Below are 22,808 nucleotides of genomic sequence, written 5' to 3' on the forward strand. Positions count from 1 at the left end.
AAAATCTTTTAGAATGCAAAATAGTTTCCCCAGTAGAGAGAAAAAAACACTTTAGCTGGGATATTTAGAGTAAAGCCAGCGAGCTGCGGAAAAAAGGGAGTATTTCAGAATAGCAGAAAGGTGGAAGAAGAGCACAACCCTTCCCTGTCTGTGCCCTGAAATGCAGCAGTTCTCCAGCACAGGGCACTGGCTGTAAGCACAGAGCAGGGCACGGGTATTTTTCTGGAGTGTTTTACGTCAGTGAAGCATTTCATTGGTAAGAGGCTGTGTGGGTAGAGTTTGGTATCTAACAGCAGGAACACAGCTGTTCTCTCCTGTCCCAGCCTCCCTCCTATCCTGTGACCATCTCTAAAGCCTTCAGCCACTCACTTCCCTGACACTCAGCTTTGCTGCATCTGCTTTTTTATTTATTTCTATTTTTTGAAAATGAAAGAAGGAAAAAAAAAGGTCAGCTGGGAATATTTAACGAAGCTTGAAACAGACGTAACGTGGTCTGTTCCCCACCTTTGGATTAACAAAGCAGATTTTGTGCAAAGGAGAGTGGAAAAAAACCTACCAGCAAGTGAGGCAGCTGGAGTATGTGGATCACATTACAAACCAAGGGCTTGTTTTACAGCCATTGTCACATGTCACATTGATAAGCTGAACTATGGCAAAAAAAAACCCTTACAGAGCCAATGATCTCTAAGATCAGAGTCTCTTTACCTAATATATGCAGCTAAATATGTGTGCTCCCTACATCTGCCATAGCAACAAGGAGAGAAGGAAGAATTAACTGCATTAATAAAAAAACTGAAGGGACTCCTGTACGATACAACAAAATGTGAGAAACCTCTCAGCATCAAAGCAAACGCAACAAAAGCACAGAGAATTATTTCAGAGCAAATCATTGAAACCAGCTGATTACCTGAGCTTGCACATCCCTGCTGTAGGGAATCCTGTAATGATGTCACAGAGTGAAGGACTAGATAAGAGAGGAGAGGAAAATCAGGGAACAATAAAAGGAGATGCCAAACCACAAACTAAACAGTAAGCAGGCTCAACAAATAGCAAAGTGCTGATCTCGGCAAGGGCTCGCTGCTCAGTTAACTCGTGGCACAGAAAGGTGCACCCAGGCCAGGCTCCAGCCTGGCTTTTCTGTGTCAATAGGTACTAGGGGAAGAGACAGCCACAATAAATGTGTCATTGCAACCCAGCATTCCCCCTTTAAAGCTCAGTTTTCCAGCTCACCTCCTGAGACAGCAATCGATATTCTCCCTGGAACAATCCAAATCCCCTGTGCAACCCTAGGAAACAGCGCACAACATTTTCCAGCTCTTTGGCCAAAATTTTTGGGATTGTGTGTCATATTCATGCCTAGATAATATCACCCTAATGAGGAACTTGATAACTGCTGCTTATCAATTACACAGAAACGTTCATAAACATTCCCAGCACGTCCCCTTAGGGACTGGCTGGGCTGCCAGGGTAGGATGGTGCCACTTCCATAACTCCTGGACCAGCACTGGTGCAAGGCTGGCTTACTGCAAATTTAAAAAAAAAATAAAAATACAGAAAATAGAAAAAGAAAAAAAAAAAATCTCCTCCTCCTCAACTCAAACAACATAGTGGAATTTTAATTACCTTGTCCTTGTTGCTGCCCTTGTGCGGGCAGGACACACTGTCCCAGCTCACCATTCAACCAGAGCTGCATACGAATAAATGGTTCTCGGCCTTTTTGGGTCAATTTGCTCCATGGCTTTGGCCTGGAGAGCATGTCACTGACACTTCCTTGGGACAGCCCCAATACCTGAAGTGAAGCAACCAAGAATGGCACGTTAACACACTGGCAGTGGAAACGGGGGGAATTTAAATCATTTTGGTTTCCTTTACTGTATTGCTCAAATTGTCTGTATATGGACAATTATAAAAGCTGTAAAAATTGGACAATTATAAAAACTGTATTCTGTGGATACTCAGATGGAAATGCTTTTCTTCCTGCCATGTTGCCTTCTGAAGGAAGGTGGGTTTTTCCTGCAGGATATGGGTGGCAGCAGCCTGGTGAGGGATTTGCATGCTTTTCATATTTTGTGTCAAACAGTTTCATCAGTTTTAACAGGAAAAACACCGAGTCCAGGCACACACAGGCAGATGAAACAGGCAATGACTGGCATGTATTTTGTTCTCAAACAAAAATAATTGGGACTTTTGAGACTAGGCCTATATTTGGTTGATTTTTGGGGGATGAATTATAACGATGTGTGTTTTCACCTGTAGCAGCGGCTGCTCCACATAAGTAAATATTTAAGCATACAGCTGAATGCAGGGGGGAGGGGGGAGAATTTCAGACAGGCAGAATGCAATTACTTGCCTGGTATTCAGTACAGGTACAAGAGTTAAAAATCATACTTAATGAAAGCTGCCATGGGATCTTTAATGACCCCGAGAGGTCAGACTTTTCATTTTACATCTTAGTGAGAAGGTAATAGTGCGATGCCAGCTCCTATTACATTTTTATATTGATTCAATTCTTTATAGGAAGAAGAAACAACAAATGTCCAACACTTTTTACAGCCTGGGAGGGGTTTTCTGGTGGTTAGGGACCCTCAAAATCCCACGTGCTCAGCGCTTAGGGCTCACAACGTGAGAATTTCAGGGAGCCTTATCTGTAGTCAAACACTGCTCTAAAACATCTCAGAGCACACTGAGGTACTGAGCACCAGGTATTAGCAATGACTTGGAATTCTTGGCTTCAGACTAAGGAGAGTTAGGGGATTTTCCATGTGTTTGTTTTAATGCCCTTGTGCACCTTTCCAAATAATAACGAAAGAGGAAAAATGCTCTTGTGTCCATAATCTTTGCTTATAACAAAGTTAAGACTCTCCAGTCATGACAATGGTATTACTCAAATATTCCACGAATTCATTACATTAAGCATGAAATATTGAGTCTCAGCAACGTTTGCTTCAGCTTTCAAGTTTTCTAAACTCGGGGCCCCATTCCTAATTCCAAGTGGCTGAAGCCAATCCCTGGATAAAAACCCTTGCAATTCCTACAGGAGGGAAACTAACGCTTTGTAAGTTTTGAAATACTTCACACACGAAGCAAAACCATTTTTCCATAGGACCCCTCTGGCTCTGCAGCTGTGTAAGGAGCAGAGGGCACAATCACAACACTGGTGAAACAAGAGAGAACCACTTCTTTACCTTTTCCCCAAAGATCCTTTGGCAGATGCCATTCTTTGCTAGCTTTTCCTTGACCTGCCGCGTTAGCTCTATGGTATCCACCTCCTGGTACATATAAATCTCATACTGCTCGGGTGTCAGTGGAGGAACCGAAGGTTTGGATGGCTTGGACAAGGACACGATAGGGGATGAAGGGAGGGGGCTATTCTGTGGTGTCTCACTGCGACTCGCCCCAGTCATGCTCAATTCAGAACTCTGCGAGTACGGAGATTCCGCGTTTGGCCACTCTTTCCAATACTCGGAAGAAGACGGTCCTTGGAGCTGGCTACGATCTGGCCTAGTCTGATTGCTGACCTTTTCTTTTCCACCACTGGCTTCCTCAACTTTTATATCTTCAGGAAGAGCTGCATTTCTTCTCTCATGCTGCACAGTATTCCACCAATGGTCCTTCCAAACACCACCACGTCCCAACTCATTTTTAACATGCCTCAACATACCCTGGGCAGAATCACTTATTCCATGAAGCTCTAAAACAGGTGCCTCCTGAGGCTCCTTTTTGAGCCCAGAGAGGTTCTGCAATGCAGAGATACTGGAATCAGTGACAGATGAATGTTTCTTCAGGGATATGGCCAAAGGAGAATAGCTGGAAACCGAAGACATTGCAGGTGTAGACACTAGTTTGGGGGACAGGATAGAAATGTCAGCTTGAGATAGAGGTGGTGTTTTTAAGGCAGGTTCAAGGGCAGCCTGCTGTGCCTCCATTTCCCGTCGGGCTTGTTGCAGAATGGATCGAATTGCATCATCAGAATTGCCACTGCTAGAGGCAGAAGGCGGCTGAGCCGGCTCAGCTATGAAAAACAACCAAAAGACTAAATGCAACAGAGGAAAATGCTTTATATTCAACACGTGCTACTGTAAACATTTCCCTGACAGGGGAAAAGAAAAAACCCAAAACGGGGCTGAAATACATTTCTGGATGGGAGGGAGGAGTTTTCACTAAGCAAAGATTTGAGCTTTTCAAAATAATGTAAGATTTCCAAAGTCCTTCACTGGAAAATTTTGAGAGTTGCCAAAGTGCTGGATGTTTGCACGCACAGACTCAGCTGAACAAGTCTGGGATCACTTGCCCTTCCACCATTGTAAAAAATTTCAAATAAATGCCTTTGAAAATCAACCCTTCACTACTTCTTCCCCCACCCCCACATGGTCAATAACATTTTATAGCTGCATTTACAAAGTTATTTAACCTTTCACTTCACTCTTTTCTCCACAAATGAATTTAACACACACTCAGAACTGAACACAGCTGCATTCACCTGGACAGACTATTACAGCATAAATAAGCTGAGACCTTTTAACTTCAAAAACACAACACACAAGTTACAACAAAGACAGAACTTTAGGAAGAGATGATCATCACTATTTCACTTGACAAACTAAATATGCTCCTGCTTCCTGTTTTCTTGTACCACGGTCCCAACCACTGAAATAAACAGCTCTACCAGAGCCAGGCTGACACCTGGCCATCACCCTCTCCCTAATCTGAAGCTCTAGGATGGAGTCACAGGTGCTTTCAGCAGAGATAACCCCCAAATGCAGCATTCCAGGGGGGAACCAGGATTTGGGTGGCTGTGCTGCAGCAGTAGGGGATGAGCAGAGACTGGAACGTGGGTGGGGAATTATCTCTGCAGAGCCAGGAGGCTTTGCAATGGCATCTGCTTCTATTTCAGTCTCCACTGAGGTCCCCAGTGCTTGGAAACCAGTTCCTCTGAAAGCTGCTCTGCAGAGAACAGGCAAAGTGAGGCACCAGGAGGGAGCAGGGAACCCCACACTGCAAGGAGTGGCCCCAAACTGAATTAAGATTTCCAACACGCTGTGTATCACTCCAGTAATACTAAAACTCATCTGAATGCATTTCTGAATTTGTCTCCCTACATTCCTTCCTGTCACACACTGTAAAATACATGAAAAGCTAAGAAATAGGAAAAAAAGACAGTGAGACTATCTCTGCTATTTTATCTGCTGGTTTCACAGGGAGTTTTGAGGCCAAATTAATATTTGAAAAGAAGTCTGAGACTCTCAGATGAAACATGCTACTGAGTAACATTCTTGCAGTTTCCTGCACAAAGCCCATATTTTTCTCTATGTAATAATTTCCTGCATAAAGTCATATTATTTAGATCATATATTAACTAGTGTTTTATACTCTGCCATGAGATTAACTTAGTTTTCATTTGAAAGACAACTATCCAAAACTGTAAACCAGTATTTACTTTGAAAAATGAAACAGAAGTATTGCACAGTAATTTCTACTTCAGCCCAACAGCACTACTGGGAACTCTTAAAGCTGAGAGGGCCATGGACTAGATAGAAATGTTAATTACATGACAGCATATAATGAGAAATTAGACTTATCTCAGGCTAGGAGGGATTTTTTGGGAAAGGGAATATGCTTAGGATTTGCCAGTTCATTCACTGAATACGTTCTGTAACCAAAAATAAAGTCATCTAAGAGTCAGGACTGAGTGTGCCTGTATGAGCACAGGATGTACCATGGTGCTGGGACTGGTAATTGCTGCCTGGAGAGTGACCTTCACCCCAACAAATCCATCCAGCCCTTCTCCCATGCAGTTGTGTCCCTGGGGCCTGAGTGAGACAGAAGAGAAAGCAGGAGCTGTTCCCTTTCCAAGGAGCAAACTGGGAGAAGAAAGGATTCTCTAGGTTCACCTCAGTGACTCCTGCAGGCCTGGAGGGCAGCCAGGAGCTCAGAGCTCTCTTTATCACAGGGATAAAGGTGTTCAGAAATCCCACAGGGAGCAGGGCAGAGCAGAGACCCCACCACGCCAGGACATCTCAGAGGCAGAAACAACTCCCCTAAATAACAATAAAAATCTCCAAAAAACTCTTCGAACCTACACTGAATCTTTAAAGAATATAATTAACTGACCAGAAAGCTCATGGCAATTGTTTTAATTAAATTCTGCAGTAAAAGCAGGCAGAGACAAAATGAGGCTGTACCTGTTTTCTGTACTTGCAGCTCCCTTTTGGCTTGTTCCAGGATGGATTTGATGGCTTCATCAGAGCCAGACTCCGCGGTTCGGATTCGTGTGGTTATGTTACCTGGGGAGGAAAACACAACTAATGACACCAGGAAAACTCTTATTGGGCTGTTTTTGTAACACAAACACACACTGTACGTGATACATGGCCAGCACAACCTGAGGACAACTTGCACAGGACCTTTACCAACATCTACACCACACAAAAAAAGTACTTAACATAATAAAAGCAAAATATCCTCGTTGTGCCTGTCTCTAGCTGCCCCAGAATGGTGAGAACACCAGAGGAAGAACTAGGTGGTCATATATTCCTTTTCTATGGTAATATATATAGATCTATTCCTTTTCCTTTTCTTTTTGGGATTTTTTTCTTTTTTTTTTTTTTTTTTTTTTTTGGAGGGGAAGAGGAAACAGAAGGGAAAAGAACTGGAGGGAAAAGGAAGAAAGCTAAAAAAATAAGCCCAGGAATTAACTTAAAAATGGCATCAGCTGCTAGGCAAAGTAGGATGAGTATACATTCAGCCCAAAACAGAATTAAAAAGTAACTAGATAAAAATACTTTTTAACTTTCTAGAGGTTAATACATTAAGAGAAAGAGTCATTTAAATGCAGATACCATTTGAAGTACTCTCCAGCTAAGGGCTAATACTTGGTTGTTTGGCTTTGTTTCTTTTTTTTTGTTTTGTTTTCTTTTGTTTTGTTTTTGTTTTTAACCTCTAAGGGGAAGAAAAGGAGGGAAAACTGTGAGTGCTACTGCATTTAACTGCATTTTCCATTTTGAGATTATTGTTTGTAAGCAACTGAGGTAATTTGTGACTGGAGTCAAAATAACTACAGACTTTTGATGTACCTGCCTTTGTTTTTCCTTCTTTCTGTTCTCACTAAAAGAAAATTTCTGGAACTAATCTATAACAAAAATGTGCAGACTTCCTGTTCAGTGGTAATTTATGGATCTGATGTTCACTTATCTTGTTGTCTTTTTCATATATAATACTGAACTAAGCATCACACTAATTTAGCAGTGTATTAAAGTGGAATTTGTCAGCATAAGCCCCATGAGAAGAAAGAAGCAATCCTAGAGCAGAAGCAGTATGCAATTGATGTTATAACTGTGCAACTTTCTCCCTCCAAAACCATAAAAATAGCAAAGAGAGCATTTCAATAGATCTGATGACTTTTAAAGCCACTTCCATCACTTCTCTCTCTCTATCTGTTTTGCAGGGGGGATGGGAGTGGAAGAACTATCCAAACAGGGTTACGTTAGTACAGCAGCAGCAGAATTAGAAAAAGCAAAGTGTTCATCTAACCCATGGTTTGTTTTATACTTACTGTCTGTTTTTCTATCAGATTCCAGGCCAGAATCAAACTGCACAGTTTTAAGGAAACACACAGCTAAAGCACACTCCACTTCCTAGGGATTGACTGCAAAGAAAAACACCTGCCTGTGACGTACCTTCAGACCCATTTCTTCGTTTCGGTACTTCCTGAAATAGTCTGTTCAGGTTCTGGCCTGGATTCTCTGTTGAAAAACAAGTTTGGTAAGAACAAAACAATCAGGGGATGGTTGCTCTGACATCACGGGCTGTGTGACATGAGGAGCTGGCAGCCTGGCCCTGAGCTCTCCTGGCCCCTCGGGCCCCTGAGCAGGAGGAACTGGCTACTTGGGAAGAAGCAAGGCTGGCTGATTTGTTAATAAAGATTACAGCTATGTTCGGAAAGGAGATTAGACAGATATAAATAAATGTCTAGAGATACCAAAAATGAAGAGGTTAAAGATGGGCAGATAATCCCCTCAAGTACAATCATCAAAAGGAAGAACAGATTATAAATCTAACAGTGTGTGCTTCCAATTAAACAAAATCTAGGAGAACCCTGCCTGTCCTTTCCAATATTTCTTGACTGTAAACAACTTAACTTTTCAGTTTCTCTAAATGTAAATCTCAGCCTTAAGATGAATCACAATGAAATGCATGTTACTTCTTAAAATCGCTGCCTTAAATATGCAAAGCTGCTTTAAACTGGGATTGTGTTTTAATTACTCATCTCATGCATCACCTACCCTATTTTGTCAGAACACTTTGGGGAAAAAACATCATCACACAAGACACAACAAAAGCCTGGTCTCAGTAAATAACCTCAAATAAAAGTATTTCTGAGGGCTGATACCCCGAGTAGCTGCTGACCCTTTTGGCCCCGTGCTGAGCTGTGGCACGGAGGGGTTGGCAAGTGAGGGCTGTGAGTGTCCCTGCTGCTCACTCCTGCTGACAGGCACCAACCAGTGGCTAAAAAAAGCACAAGCACAGATACGAACCTGCCTGAGCGCTGCAGAGCTGAACTTGCTGCACCTGGCACCTGACCTGGGTGAGAGCAGCAGCAGCAGCAGTGCACAAACAGCCCCTGATGGAGAAGCTCCTGGTTTGGAACGTTTGGAGCTAAGAGGAGCAGGGGGCTGGGGAGCTCTTACCTCTTTGTCTGCCCTGGATGCTGCGAAGAGCCAGGATGTTCTGCTCGTCCGACAGGAACTGCTTCATCTTATGAAATGGCTCCTTGCCTCTCACAGTCAGTTTATTCCATGGCTTTGGCCGGGCCAGGATCTCACTCACAGACCCTTGTGACAGTCCCAACACATAATGTCCAAATATCCGCTGTCCAATATTGTGCTTGATCAACTGCTCTTTCACCTGACGTGCAATTTCGGCCGTGTCTATCTCCTCGCCTTCGGAGATGCTCCCAGCACTTTCTGACTGGCTGGGAGACGGGGCCATGCCATTTACATCCGGGCTTTGTTGTAATGGACTTTGGGAAGATATGGAGTTTGTGCTGTATGGACCTGTTGGAAAAATCATGCTTGTGCTTCCTGCTTCCTGCATTGCCTTGGAGTAGAAGGACTGCATTAGCTGTCGCTGGAGGAGAGAGTTTAGTGCAAATTTTCCTGTGGAGGCCAGGGGTAAGCTGGGGCTCGCCAGGGATGAGCTGAAAAAGTCTTGACTTAAACCCGTTGGTGAGAACTGGTGTGTACCATTAGTATTGGAAGCCTGCTCCCCCGCGTTGCGGAGCAACTGGGAAGGAGGGGAGGCCGGCAAGGTTGCAGGACGCTGACTCTCAGGCTGGTCTTTCCCTTTTCTCCTGGCTGACCCTACAAGGAAGGTCAAACATAATGCATTATGGGGGGTCAAAGAGGGAAAAACCAAGATAAAAAAATGCAAAGTTTGCCCCGCAAAGGGAAAAAGTGCAGATTGACACGGGCCAATGGAGTGGCGGTGGGAGTTTTGGTTTTGTTTGTTTTTGGTTTGTTTTCATTTGTTGGGTTATTTTTTTTTTTAATTTTTATTTTTAATTTTTTTTTTCCATGATTGAAAATTTTTAAGCCAAACAAGGCCCCCAAAACAAACAACATGCATTTCATGTTTGCACCTTTCTTGTATGTTGCAGCCTGGAGAATCCCCCTTACAGACATTAACACTAGAACAGTTACATGAAGTGCAGTGATACAGTTAAATAAATCCAGTTACAGACAGCAAGTCTCTCTGTTGTCTCTCATTCAAGATATGACTCATTGGACCTGACTGAACCCAAATGCAGCAAACATTTACATTTTGGAACAAACCAATTTGAATAAAGGAATAACCATTAGGTGGATGCACCAAGATCGCTCAGTTAAAAGTCATAAAACGCTTCAGAATTCAGTAATCCCAGGGCCAGTGGCAACTTTTAACTTTCTTCCAGCTGCAAAAACCATCATTCAAGAATCTGGAAATTCCATGACTTGCCATTTAAAAAATGTGCACACAAGATGTAAAAGCCCACATTAGGAAAGCCAAACAGCAAACACACTTCACTGGGAAGAAAGGATTTTGCTTTCCCAAGCTGACCTGCTGGTGGTATATCCAAGTGTATCAGACAGGGAGATTGTGATCTACATGCAAACATTTTGCATAACACTGTGTGTGGGGGAAAGACATGGATTTGTTCCCAAAACAGAAGACAGCCTCAAACACTGGTACAGCCTGCAATGCCTCTTCCTTAACCTCTGTAGACTCTAACTTTTACTTCATTATCCAGCCTATAAAACTACAGAAATCCAACGTTACGCAGTGCTCCTGTTGCTTTTAATCCTCCTGCCATGCATTAGCTCAGACACTCAGCTCTCACTCAGCCCTCCCTCCCATCACAGGACAGCAGAGGCACCCAGAAGAGCCAAAATTTGGGTGGACCTACCGCTCAGGTCGCTGTTGGTGATGCGCAGCGTGGCGTTCTCCGACTGCAGCGAGCGGTTCTTCTCCAGCAGCAGCACCTCCAGCGGCTTGGATGCATCCTAAAGGAAACCAAAGGGGGAGGTTTGTTTCTCAAAGCATTGAGAATCTCACTCAGGCACTAAAAAGGATTTCAGAGGGAAAAAAATTTTTAAAAAAGCCAAGTGTTTGACTGGTCTCTGAGGGCAGCGAGGGAATTTGCTGGGCACAGATCAGCAGGAATCACAGCGGGCTCTGGTGGGAGCCATGGAACAGATTCACTGGTTCATTTTCATTGTAAATCATTCATCAATTCTGCATTATTTTGAGATGTGTACGGAACATTTTCTTAATCCTACTTATTTTTAAATGGTCCTGGCACGCTTTCAGTTTAAAAGCTGTAGACTTCTTTTAATCTGATTAAAACAGGAGTTAAGATTATATTATTCCTTCTAGGTCAACTGACCCAAGCTAAGCATTTCCTTGACATGCTGCATTTCAGCAGAAACAGTTTGTTCAAAATAACATCAGTCAGAGAAACCTGCTATTTACTCTCCCCTAAATATCTAACCCTTGATCATTAAAAAACCCATTGAAAATTAATCCCAGGATATCAATATTCAGTTTGGATTTCAGAAACAGGAATTTAATTCATAACCTTTAAACTGAAGTAAGATTAATTTGCTGGAACAGCAGAGCTTTCTCACTACTCCAAGGTTTGTTTTCTTTTGTGAAAAGAAATTTTCAAGGCTAACAAATACTTTAAAATGCTGAAGTCCATTCACAGTGTGCTGCCTGTACAACAACTCCAAGATCTTTAAATGACTCAACTTCACAACATTCTGATTTACCCACTCCAGCACAGCTGAAATGTCACTTTGTCCTTGACCACTTAAATGAAATTAACAGGCAAAAAAAACCCCCAAAAAACCAAAAAACCAGTTCAGCTTTTTACATAAGAAAATATCACAAAAAACAAGGATGGACCCAGAAGCCTCAACATCAGCAGGAAACTGTCAATGTCACCAACAAGGAATTGCAAGACAAAATTTTTGTTAATCAACTGAGCTGTTGAATAAGTAAGAAAACAAAAGTAAGTTCAGTACCTGCGCACCAGAGCTTTCAGACGGTGCAAACTCCATGGATTTCAATATACTGTGGAAGGCAGAAAAAAGAAATTATTTTCTATTTCTTCTTTTCATAACAACTCCACTAATGAGCATTAACATTATCATGTCCTGTTCTCCAGCAACACCACAAGTGATGACAACTTTCCTTGCAGTAACACAATCTCCTAATGAATACAGAATAACTCCTCAAACCAGTTATTGGATATGAACATTTTCTCGAGCATCATCTAAATCATTCCATATGCAATCCCACCAGGCCAGTTTAAAGTGTAAATTTAAAGGTTAATAAGGATATAACATTTTAAGCTGTCAGAAACAATATAAATTTATCTGTGAAGCTGGAAGGGAATGAGGAAGTTGTAGCAAAGCAGCAAAACAGGGGAATCACCACCACAGTACAGCACTTTACAGAATATACACCAGCTCACTAGCAAGGAAAATATGCACAAATAATCCTCCCAACCAAGGCACTACAGGCTAAAAGGCAGTTTTTCATTTTAATAACCCCCTCATTCTATGGCAAAGGGAAGACAAAATGGCCCAATATTTCTTAAGAAATATGAAAGATCCAAATATTTATAAGTACATTAGGAGCAGAATCTGATAGTCTCATTGTCAATATTTTATACAAACAGTGAGTGGTCAGAGGATGTCTCCCTTCAGAGGCTCTCACTTAGAGCTGTGTCATCTGGCAAACCAGAATCTTACAGGAATCCAGACTTATTACTGTACTTTGTTGGATTATTTTTTTTTTAAACCAGCCTGCTGCAGGCAGGACATGAACTTCCTCAGACTGCAGCAATAAATGATTTCAGCTTCTTACTGTACAAAGACAACATTCATTTGGTGAAGAAAAACACATAAACACATAGAGATGGTGTTTATACAGCATTTGTCATGTGTAAAACACCAACAACTCTGTGAGCAGCAACAATCTGGTTAATCATGTATTAAATGCTGTGGATCATGTATTAAAGGTTTTGGAATTGCCCCTGGATCTCTGGAAGTGTCCAAAGCCAGGTGGATGGAGCTGGGAGCAACCTGGGGTAGTGAAGGTGTCCCTGCCCATGGGAGGGGGGGGCACTGGATGAGCTTTAAGGTCCCTTCCAGCCCAAAACATTCAGTGACTCCATGAAATGTGAGGGAAAAATGCAGAAGGAACTGGTTCTGGATGCCATGAGGAGTTAGCCAGGCACACATTAACTGCCTGGATTAATCCAGAGTTAGATGTGCATTAAGTGACACTCTGGAAATCTGGTCTCTGGGCCATTCAAGATCACTCAAAGTCATAGCAAACCCAAAGGAAAAAAAGTCATTCTGAGAAAGAGACCTCATGTATCTTGCATCTGTGCATGCTCAATGCACACAGGGTTAATTCTGACAGGCATCCCTAAAAGATAGTAATTAATGGAACCACAAATTTCTGGCAATCGCTTTCATTACATGGCATCACTCAGTGTCACCTCTTGCTGGCTGCAGGGTGGAGGCATCACCCCACACACAGCACATGAAGTGATGTTGTGAAGTGAAGTCTCTGTGTGGGCACAACAGCTCAGCCAAGTGCAAACCCAACTCTTGTGCTACCAGTGGACTCATGCTGGTCAAGGGGACAGGGGGTGGATTAATGGCTCAAGTTCTCAGAGACCCTGAGACCACTTTGACATCACAGGTGTGTGACTCAGGTGGCAAATCCCCCAAAGCCAAAGTGTTTCTAGGCACAGCTCTGCATCCCAGCACTCCAAGGTGCTGGGGGAGATAAATGCACAGAGACTCATCCAGGGAAATCCCCAGCCAGGTCTCTGTCTCCATGAATTCTGCAGGGAATGGCCTCTGCAGGGACAGCCAGTCCTAATGCACATCCTCATACTGCCCAAATGAGGAGACTCATTTGAATTTCAAACCCAGTTTGCACAGTAAATTATCAGGTGGCAAACGTCCCATGGGAAATCCCAGTTCAGCTCAGAGCAGTTGTGACCCCACTTACCACACCTGGGTTTGCCATGTGGAGCAATCCAGCAGCATTCCAAACACCTTCCTTCCTCCTGCATGAGGCTAAACCAGAAAAAGCTGCTCTCTCCCAAAGGAGCAGATGTGAGTGCTGCCCCCAGAACCAGGCTGACAATGGTTGGGAGCATGAACCTGGTTATGGTTAGATTTAGTTCTCCACACCAAAAATCTGCCTCTAAAGCCCTGATCCTGTCATCCCTCCCCTTGCACAGGCTGATGCATTTTGGTTCTGAGCTGCCAGCTGGGACCTTGAGGAAGGATCCTGAGCCTTGCAGCACCTCTGTTTCCAGTGAGATTGGTGCAGGCAATGTGTATTCAAACCTTGGCTGGAAACCTGCTGACCTCTGCCTACCTGAAGGGGATTCTTTGCTAACTGAATTAACTTTGTGACAATTTCACAGGTAATTTCCTATACAGTTGAAACACAAAATATACTAAAAATCAAGCTGATGGCACCTCTAATTGCCCTAAGAGGAATATTCACTCCAGCAGGTTCATTTTTAAAAGAATGTAAAAGTTAAACATGTCAAAAATGACTCTCCAAATGTGTCACAAAAGACACATTCTCCTCAGGAATATGAGGAAGCAAAACGTTTCTTCTTTGGATTCCAGGAATATTTTTGCCCATGAGATCTTGACTCAATCTGTGGCTCAAGATCAGTTACCTGCTTTTTAAAAAATGATCTTGTGACTTGAATCTGCACATCTAAGAAGACTTGAAAGATCTGACTGTAAAGCAAAGTGTGCATTGGGACAGCTCAACTTTCTGTTTGTCTGATCCTGACTGCAAAGGCAGCAGGGTCAGCCCTGTCGTGCTACTTGAGAGGGAGCTGAAGGCACACAGAGAGCTCTCAGATCTCAAAAATAGGTTTAGAGGCCATTGGGCACAAAAGCCAAGGCAGAAAGTGAAGAATTCTCCCATCCCAGATCTTGCCATGGGCCCAGCTAAGTTCCTGCAGAGGCAGAGTTGGGCTGATACTGGACCCTCAGCCCAGCATGCCTCTAACATCCCAGGAAGGGTTAAGGAAAATACATCAGTGCCAAAACACCTAAAAAATTCATTCTATTCCTGCTGTACTGACAAGATCTCTTTCCTCTAGGTGCAAATGTTATGAGCAGCTCATTTCTGTCAGCGTTCCAGGGCACAAGGCAGGTGCAGCAGGATTCAGGGTGAGGGCTGCAGATTTACAGCAAGAGACTTCTCCCAGCCTCATTTCAGACTGTCACTGCCAGGGGATGGATGCACACTGAGCCCTCAGCACACCTTCTGCACTGGATGGAGCATGGGAATGCTGTGAAGCAGCATTGCAAACATCCTCAGTGCTCCCTTGGAGGGTCTCAACCCTCAGACCATCCCACAGGATGGTGATGGACCCCAGGGCCCTTACAAGCCAGCTAGCAATCCACAAATTAGGGCTATAAAAGCTGGAAGAGCTGGGCAAAAAGGTTAATTTACTGGCACCCAACCAGGGCCACTTCCAGCAGAACCTCCCATTTATTTCTCTGCAGGCTCATCCTGAGCAGAAGCACCATATGAAGCCTCCTGTGTCACAGCTTCTCTGATCTGCCTTTCCATCCCTGCCCTCATGCAATCAGTGTTGTAAAAAAAAAAAAAAATAATTAAAATATTGGTATTATCACCAGGAATACAGGGCTTGTATTTAAAGTACAAATGCAAAGTAAGCTTAAATGAGTATATTCAATGAGTAGATTGGATTCTTGGCACCTCAAGTCTGCCTTTAAATTCCTGGTCCTGTTGTATTAAACCTTTGCAATAGAGCAGGTAGGATTCAAAACTCATTTTTTCTTTCAGCACAGTTACATTTCATATCTAATGCAAGAAGCTGAAAGTTGTGGCCTTATTCCCATTCACTGCTTTACACATGAGGACATAAACTGGCTAAAACCTGAAGCTGTTCCCTTAACTCAGGAGAGGACGTGGATGTATTCACCCCTAATCACTAAATGATGATGCTATTTTGAGCCCAGGTAATAATCAGGTAAAATGACCAAATAAATGGTCAATTCATTTCATTCCAGTGAAAATTATACCCCTACATCAGGGTGTGCTGCAGCTGGTGGTGAAGCAGAACCTCAGCCAGTGTGGCTTGAATAAATCAGCACCAGGGGCTGGGCAGTTGTGGGGCTTGCAAATCCAAATCTGCTTTCCATATTCTCCAGGGACGTGTAAACAAAAGCACATGACTACCAGCCTCATCTGAAATACCTCATTAAACCAGGGAATGGGTTATTTCAGCCTTTTTAAAACACACACAGAAATGCCAGAATGATGAAAGAAGAGATGGGAGTTTCTTGCAGTTATTTAAACCTTGACACTAAACATATTTCCAGTCAGAAAAGTTCTCTTCTGAACCTGACAGCTTATCTTGTTATAGTTTAAAATGAGGCTCTTTTAAGTCTCTTAAGAAAATCCCTTGAAATAGGAAGAGGCTGTTTGTGGCTTTAGTTTAAAACCACAATATATTAGCAAAAATATACAGTGAAACAAGCCCAGCATTAAACTGCTAAGAGCTGAGCACTGGCTGGCAGGAGCAGAGAAAAGGTACCATGGCCAAAGGCTCTGCATGTCATTTTTGCTCCACATTACCCTCAGCTGTTGGCTGGAGATTTTTAAAGAGTGATCCACCTAGAACACCACAGATTCTGCAACTTTTTTTTCCTTTGTGGACAATAGTTTTTAGTGGCTTTTCTTCGTGGACATGTGTTTTATTTGCTATTGTGATCCTCTGCTGCAACAAAAAGGAGCACTCTCAGATATAGCAGTTCCACTGGTTCTGGATGCAATTTCTGCCAATATTCCCAATTTCCTCGTCTTTGTGGTTTTGACTGAATTTTTTATTGTTCCAAGAACACAGATTTGTGGCTTCATTTAACAAGCACTGTTCAACCAGAGTTTGTGAAAAAATTATGTAAGCATTTAACACTTACTTTAATTCTTTCTTAACCTCTTCATAATCAGCCTGTCCTTTCAGTTTTTCTTCCAGTTGCTTTAAAAGAGAGAACATGGATTTAATTATTTACATTGTTTTTTTTTTCTGCAGGCTTTGAAAATCATCTTCAAATTATTCCATATATACAGCAGCGCACAAGTGAGGGTTAATGACTCATACCTAATTTACATATATTAGAAAACAAACTATAACCAATTAAACTTAAACACAATTATACCTCACTCATCCTTTGTTTACAGAGTGCCAAGCATGACAGAATTCAGTGGGTCCCAATTTGGCTGCTTGCAATGTCACTGTCATGTGCTCAGGGAAGAGATTGGGGATAAAGGTATTAAAAAAAAAATAAAATAAATGGGGCAGCTGAAATTTTCAGGGAGATTGAGTAAACAAGCAGAATGCTTTGGCACATACTGTATTCTTAATAGGACAGTTCTTGATAACCTTATCTACATGATAAAAAGAGCAGACTGAAGAAGCTGTTGTTGACTGGAATGCTTTAGGCTTGGAAGGCTCCTACAGCACCTCGTGCCCCAACAAAACAGCTGCACCAGAGGTTTCACAAGCATTACTGATTGCAGTGACCAGGGAGGGAGCACTGAGGCCACCCCAGCAGCTCTGTCCCACCCAGGGTGGCCTCAAAGGCTTCTCCTGGCTGTGAGGATGCCCCAAAGGCTGAACCAAACCCCTGCCACGATTCAGAATGCAATGGCACACGCTTGGACCTTACCCAGCTCCCACCAAAGTGCTCATCACTACGGGGTAAATGCTTCAGGAGGCCTAAAACATATTGATACACAATGGATGCAGTTATGTTGCTTGCAGAAGCCACATTAATTTCAATAATTTCTTTGCTTAGTGCAGGCACACCTGATCTAAGCAAAGAACAGAACTTATTGGCTTGCAACTTCCATAGTCTGATAAATTCAGACTAACTCTGCTTCAGTTCATTTCTGGTGTTAAAACTGGCACAGAATCCCAAAGGTCACGGGAAACAGAAATAACACAAGGATGTATCACCTCAAAGACAGAGAATCTGCTTTGAAAAGGAAAGGAATATATGACATGAAAAAGAAAAATAAGACTTTATGTCCAGGGAGAGGCTGCCTTTAGAGGAGAAGGGAATTCAAGATCCTACCCCCACTCTGGGGCTGCTCTTTGGATGCAGGAGGAGGGCAGGGGAGGGTCACTGGGAACTTGGATAATTTTAGCAAAGCTGTTTAAAATGCAGCCCCACACAGCTGGGCAGCAGCCCAGCTATGGGGCATGGGGGCAGGGCTGGGGAAACAGGATTGGGAACCTTTTCCCTGTGCTGTGTTCCCTAGTAAGTCAGTGTGTGGGTATCACAGAGCTGTACAAACCCCAAAATGATGCAGCACAGCACCCACAGGACAGCAAATCCACGGACTGAGTCATCTTAGTAATTTAAATGAGGCTTCTTCAGATGCCAACAGCAGCATGGTGGGGCTTTGTGACACCTCCAGCTATTCTGCCATTTTTAAAGGATCTCCTGCCCTGCCCTATGCAGCTCTGACACTGCTGACATGTCTGCCTTGCCATCAGCACAGCTCTTAAGGAGCAGGGACAAAGTGGACAGCCACGTTACCAATCTACAGCCCTCTCAAGGCCCTGTTCCTGCTGTTTGCCACCACAGCCCAGCATCCTCAGCACTGCTGAGAGAGGAATCTCCTGCAGGAACAGCCAAGCTCAACGAGCAGCTCTTAATGGATCCCAGGAGCTGCTGCTCAGTGTGGAATTTGCACTCTCTGGGACACTGATGGAACAAGTGGCCTCTTAGAAAGGTCTCGTGTCTTTTGTCATCAGTGGTTGTGCAGTCATTCCAGTTGTGTTAAAAATAAAAATGAAGTGTCTGTTTTAGCTACAACCTTTTTTTTTTTCACCTGGAATAAATACAGGACAAGTTTTAGTAGTTTTTGCTGGCATGTCCTGTCTTGCCAAATTCCAGTTATTGTCTGGAACTATAGGAAGCACTGACTTTGCTTTAGATAGCAGACACAGTGCTTCAGGAAAATCCTGTTTGATGTGACCAGGAAAATCCTACAAATAATAAAGATATTGGAGGTTTTGATAATTTACAACACATGTTGAAATCTAATTATTGGGATGCACTACATAGACCCAGGGCCTGAGGTCTCACACTTTGAGGAGGGTCAGCTACAACAGGCCACGAGTTCCAGCAGCTTTTCAAGCTGCAGCTCAACACTGAGCAAAACAGAGTGACTTCCACAAGGTGGGATTTTTAGTGCATCAGGTCAGGCTGGACAGGATCTTTAAATGAAACCAGTGAGCCAGAGAGCCCTTGGTACTGGGAGGAGACTCAGCATCAGAGCTGAGAGTTTTCCAAGTGGTCACAGGAAAGGGGAGGACCTGCCAAACCCCAAGACATCCTTCTGCTCTCCTTGGTCTTGTCACTTTATCCTTCTGTCTTTGCAAATTCACTGCAATTCACCCCTTCCTTAACTCTGTGACTTTTAACATTTTGGGTCTGGAGCAGAGGAGCTTTTACAGCAGGAATAACTGGCAATTTATACCAGTTCTCAATATAAAAAGGACCAGAAGAAATTTAAAACAAGCAATACCCTGGATTAATATGTTAGTTACTTATGCAAGGGTATGCTAAGAAAACAGCCTTTTGTAGAAACAGAGATAAACCACAGAAAAGCTAATGATCCCCATTTTAATGAATTCTCTGTTACATGTAATTCTGTGCAGGGAAGTGCTATACCCTGGTAGAGTATTTCTGGAATATTTAGGTACAAAACACAGGTAGAAAAATAAAGAAAAAAAGAGATATTGACAAAATGCAGCTGTTTTGGACTCTCAGGTACTTGCTACAGCAGTATGACAAGCAGCAATATTTTACTTTGGATTGTATAAAAAACACACACATCCATCATTCCCAAGTACCTAATACAGAGATTGTTGCCATGGAAAATCTGCACCTAAACATCTCCTTTACTAAACAATATAAACTAACAACTGAGGATGCAGTGCCTGTGCAGAAACAGAACATTTAGGCACTTGGCATCTTCCCAGTCAATGACTGCTTTAAAATGTATTAGTATGGTAATTGTCTCCAAGAACCCTGTAAAATGCACAGAACATGGGATAACAAAGGTTCAAGCTGTGAGACAATCTGGAGGAACTAATATCTTGCACTAAATATCAACCTGGTTAATTCAGACAAAATATATTCCAATGACCTCCAACACACAAAAATGCAGGAGCCAGAGGGCAGAAGGAATGGACTGGTGGCTTTCCTGCATATTAAATTTGCAAATATTCCATGTTAAAGAATCATCTTGCATCTGTGGTGTGAATAAACCCATGTCAGAGCATGCAGAGATTGGGTCCCTCCTCAGGTTTGTTATTTAGAAAATACAAACACTACTGTATTATGAACTGAACTGGCATAGGTAAATAGCAGGGGCTGTGTTGAAGGGTTTAAAACATTTCAATAACCATTAGATTAACATTGTGGTTCAGTTTAGAGTGATCAACTCACATTACTGAATTTCAGCTGGGTAGCAGAGACATTCTAGCACCCAGCCACAAAGGGTTAATACAATTAGAGTGAGAAAAGTCTTGTTACTAGAGGACATGTTTTGATTATTAGATCAGATGAAGATAAAGAAGCAATAATTTTGAAAGTATTTCTGTATTGTTTCATTAAGTCATAGAGTATTAAACAATTCCCCCAAGATACAGGTTGAGAACATTGCTTTAATTTGTTAAACTCTGAGTTGTTTTCTGTGGAGGCAGCCATTAAAATCTCTGTTATTTCAGAAGCAATTCCTCCATAGTCAAACAGGAGATCAGCACATCATCACTGAGATTTGGTGCTTTGTACAACCTGGGCCTGCCACAGGCTTGCCCAGCACTTTGGGGTGAAAGGAAGTATTTGGAAATATTTTTAAAGTTGCAATAAATAAGGTTAAAGAGGGTTGAAATGACTAAAACTTTATCAATAGAGGCACTACATCAGCCACTATCAACAGAAAGCTAAATACAGAGCATTAGCAAGGAAAGGCTATGAGAAAATGGAAGGAGATTACTGAAATGAAAATCAAAGACTTGCTCTGTCATTTCTATGATCCTACTCCCTTTGAAGTTAATGGCTAAACTAATACTGACCTCACCAGGAACATGCTTTATTCCAAGAAAATCTGTCAAGTGCAAGGATTCAAGATATTTTCTATCAGGCTTTATGCAAAAGCAAAATAAAAAAATCCCCTGAACATGGGTGTAGCCAGCAAAATGTGTCCCTCAAAACCAGGGCAGCTCCTTTCTCCCTCACTCAAAGTGGTGCCCACATGGTGACAGGTGGGCAGAGACTGATACTGTCAATGGAGTTACATAATAGGTGTCCTTTGCTCCACTGAATTTTCATAAAAATTCTGCAAAGCCAGCTTAAAGCATGCAGAAAACACTGACTGCAACACTTGAGCTTTCATTCCTAACAGGTCTCTCTCCATGTGAATTATGCTCCACCACAGCAAAACCAGTAACTGCTAAAAAATGTCAGAATTAGAGCAATTTGTAAGAGTTTCAATTGAACATTAAATCATTCTGATAGAGCAAAGCTGCCCACGCCACAGTCAGAGCTGAGTGGGAACTATCAGCCTCCTGCTCTCAGAAAACTCTCAGACTATCAAACCTGCAGAACTACCAAGTCTTTAATGGAATAGATAAATTTATCTTGTTTACACTTTGGAGCTCATAGATGGTGGAACAATGAAGGAGACAGGAGTTACAGGAAACTGATTCATACCCCACGTCAGGAAGCATTTCTCATGCTCACTCAGAGATCAGAACTGTGTGGGCTCAGCACAGGGAAAGTGAAACTGCCCAAGAGAGAGGTAAAAGGGTCATTCAGAGAACTCTTAGCTATTCCTTCTGGTTCTAGTGCAGTGCTGCTCCCATGCAAATGAGTAAAGGGCCAGACTGCTAATTATAAATGGGAATTATTGTGCAGCAAATAAACAGTTAAAAATAATTAAATGGTTATGGGTAATAATAAATAAATAAATGGTTATTATTTAAATAATTAAATGGTTATTATATAAAAGTCTTCTCCACGTCCTGATTTTACTTGTTTCTATGCCCTAAATGATAAACTAAAATCTAAATGATACACTTCCTATTTCCAGTGGAGAGAACTGGAGGGGGTAACAGGGACATTGAAAGATAAGTCAATTCCTTGCAAATCTCCAATATGTATAAATGGAATGGGAATTAAAAGTTTGAAAATCTAAGAGGGATTTTCTGTGCTTTTTCAGTTTAACTGTTTCATTACATATCCATGCTCAGTGTCTGCTGGGGTTTGGGGGTGATTTTAATCCTAAAGGTAGCCTTGTCCTGCAAAAACACATTTCAAAACAGTAAGGACTGGGCCATTTAGAACTTAAAAACCTGTGATCCCCTAAAAACAATATATCCAGGGGGTGGAATGGGATGGGTTTGAAGGTCCCTTCTAACTCAAACCATTCTGTGATTCCACAAATGCCACAGAAACCAGAACTCAGCCGCACCCTGAAGGAGGACCACAGGAAACCCCAATACCATCCTCTCTGAGACATCCTTTGGGCAGAACCAAGCCTTACTTTGAGTGTGCTGTTCTTGGCTGTCAGCTGCTGCTCCAGCTGGGAGATTTGGCTGCTGGAGTTCTCCCTCAGCTTGGTGAGGCTGCCCTGGAGCCTCTGGACATCCTCGACGAGCTGCGCGATCTCGCGCTCCTTGGCCGCCAGCTCCACTTCCAGGCTGGAGCGGGTCAGCACCTCGATGGCTTGCTCCTGCAGGGAAACCAGCATCAGAGCACAGAAAGGAAGGAAACAGGCAATTCCTAAGTCTGGGACTCCTCTGACTGACATTGGGAATCTGGAATTTCCTACAGCCCAAGACAGCTCTCCAGCAAAGCAGGGATAACGGAGGGAATAAATTTCCCCGTTTCGTAAGTGCACTGGAAAGATGCAGCAGTGAAAGTCAAAGGATTCTATTTAGATCTATTTATTATTAATAGCCCAAGTGCTTTGACAACTATGAAAATCTGTGCTTACAAAATACTAATCAGATAAAATATTCTGAAGTAATGGAGCAGAATTTCTTAATCAGGAACGGCAGAGCCATGTGCCTGTGGCTCTCTGCATGCACACTGCACGTTTCAGGCAAAATTGTCAAAAATTGCCCCAAACTGCTACTTCCAATGAACTTGATCCTTGCATGAAAA

At 42.6% G+C, this 22,808-nt stretch overlaps 1 protein-coding gene across 2 annotated transcripts in view; it reads right to left on the minus strand.

Moving 5' to 3' along the window:
- Nucleotides 1-22,808, minus strand: part of CUX1 (cut like homeobox 1) — a 267,458-nt gene that overhangs the window by 63,248 nt on the left and 181,402 nt on the right. The window contains exons 11-20 of one of the 2 annotated variants that reach the window (XM_084219334.1): nucleotides 22,186-22,374; nucleotides 16,542-16,600; nucleotides 11,562-11,610; nucleotides 10,442-10,538; nucleotides 8,688-9,359; nucleotides 7,677-7,742; nucleotides 6,183-6,284; nucleotides 3,186-4,012; nucleotides 1,624-1,789; nucleotides 908-964 (exon numbers count right to left, since the gene is read on the minus strand). In XM_084219334.1, coding sequence (XP_084075460.1) covers nucleotides 908-964; nucleotides 1,624-1,789; nucleotides 3,186-4,012; nucleotides 6,183-6,284; nucleotides 7,677-7,742; nucleotides 8,688-9,359; nucleotides 10,442-10,538; nucleotides 11,562-11,610; nucleotides 16,542-16,600; nucleotides 22,186-22,374 — 2,284 coding nt within the window. The remainder of the gene's footprint in view (nucleotides 1-907; nucleotides 965-1,623; nucleotides 1,790-3,185; nucleotides 4,013-6,182; nucleotides 6,285-7,676; nucleotides 7,743-8,687; nucleotides 9,360-10,441; nucleotides 10,539-11,561; nucleotides 11,611-16,541; nucleotides 16,601-22,185; nucleotides 22,375-22,808) is intronic. The other variant, XM_084219333.1, reaches the window with a different exon arrangement.

The sequence above is a fragment of the Fringilla coelebs genome (assembly GCF_963513975.1).
Source record: "Fringilla coelebs genome assembly, chromosome: 20".
Lineage (NCBI taxonomy): Eukaryota > Metazoa > Chordata > Aves > Passeriformes > Fringillidae > Fringilla > Fringilla coelebs.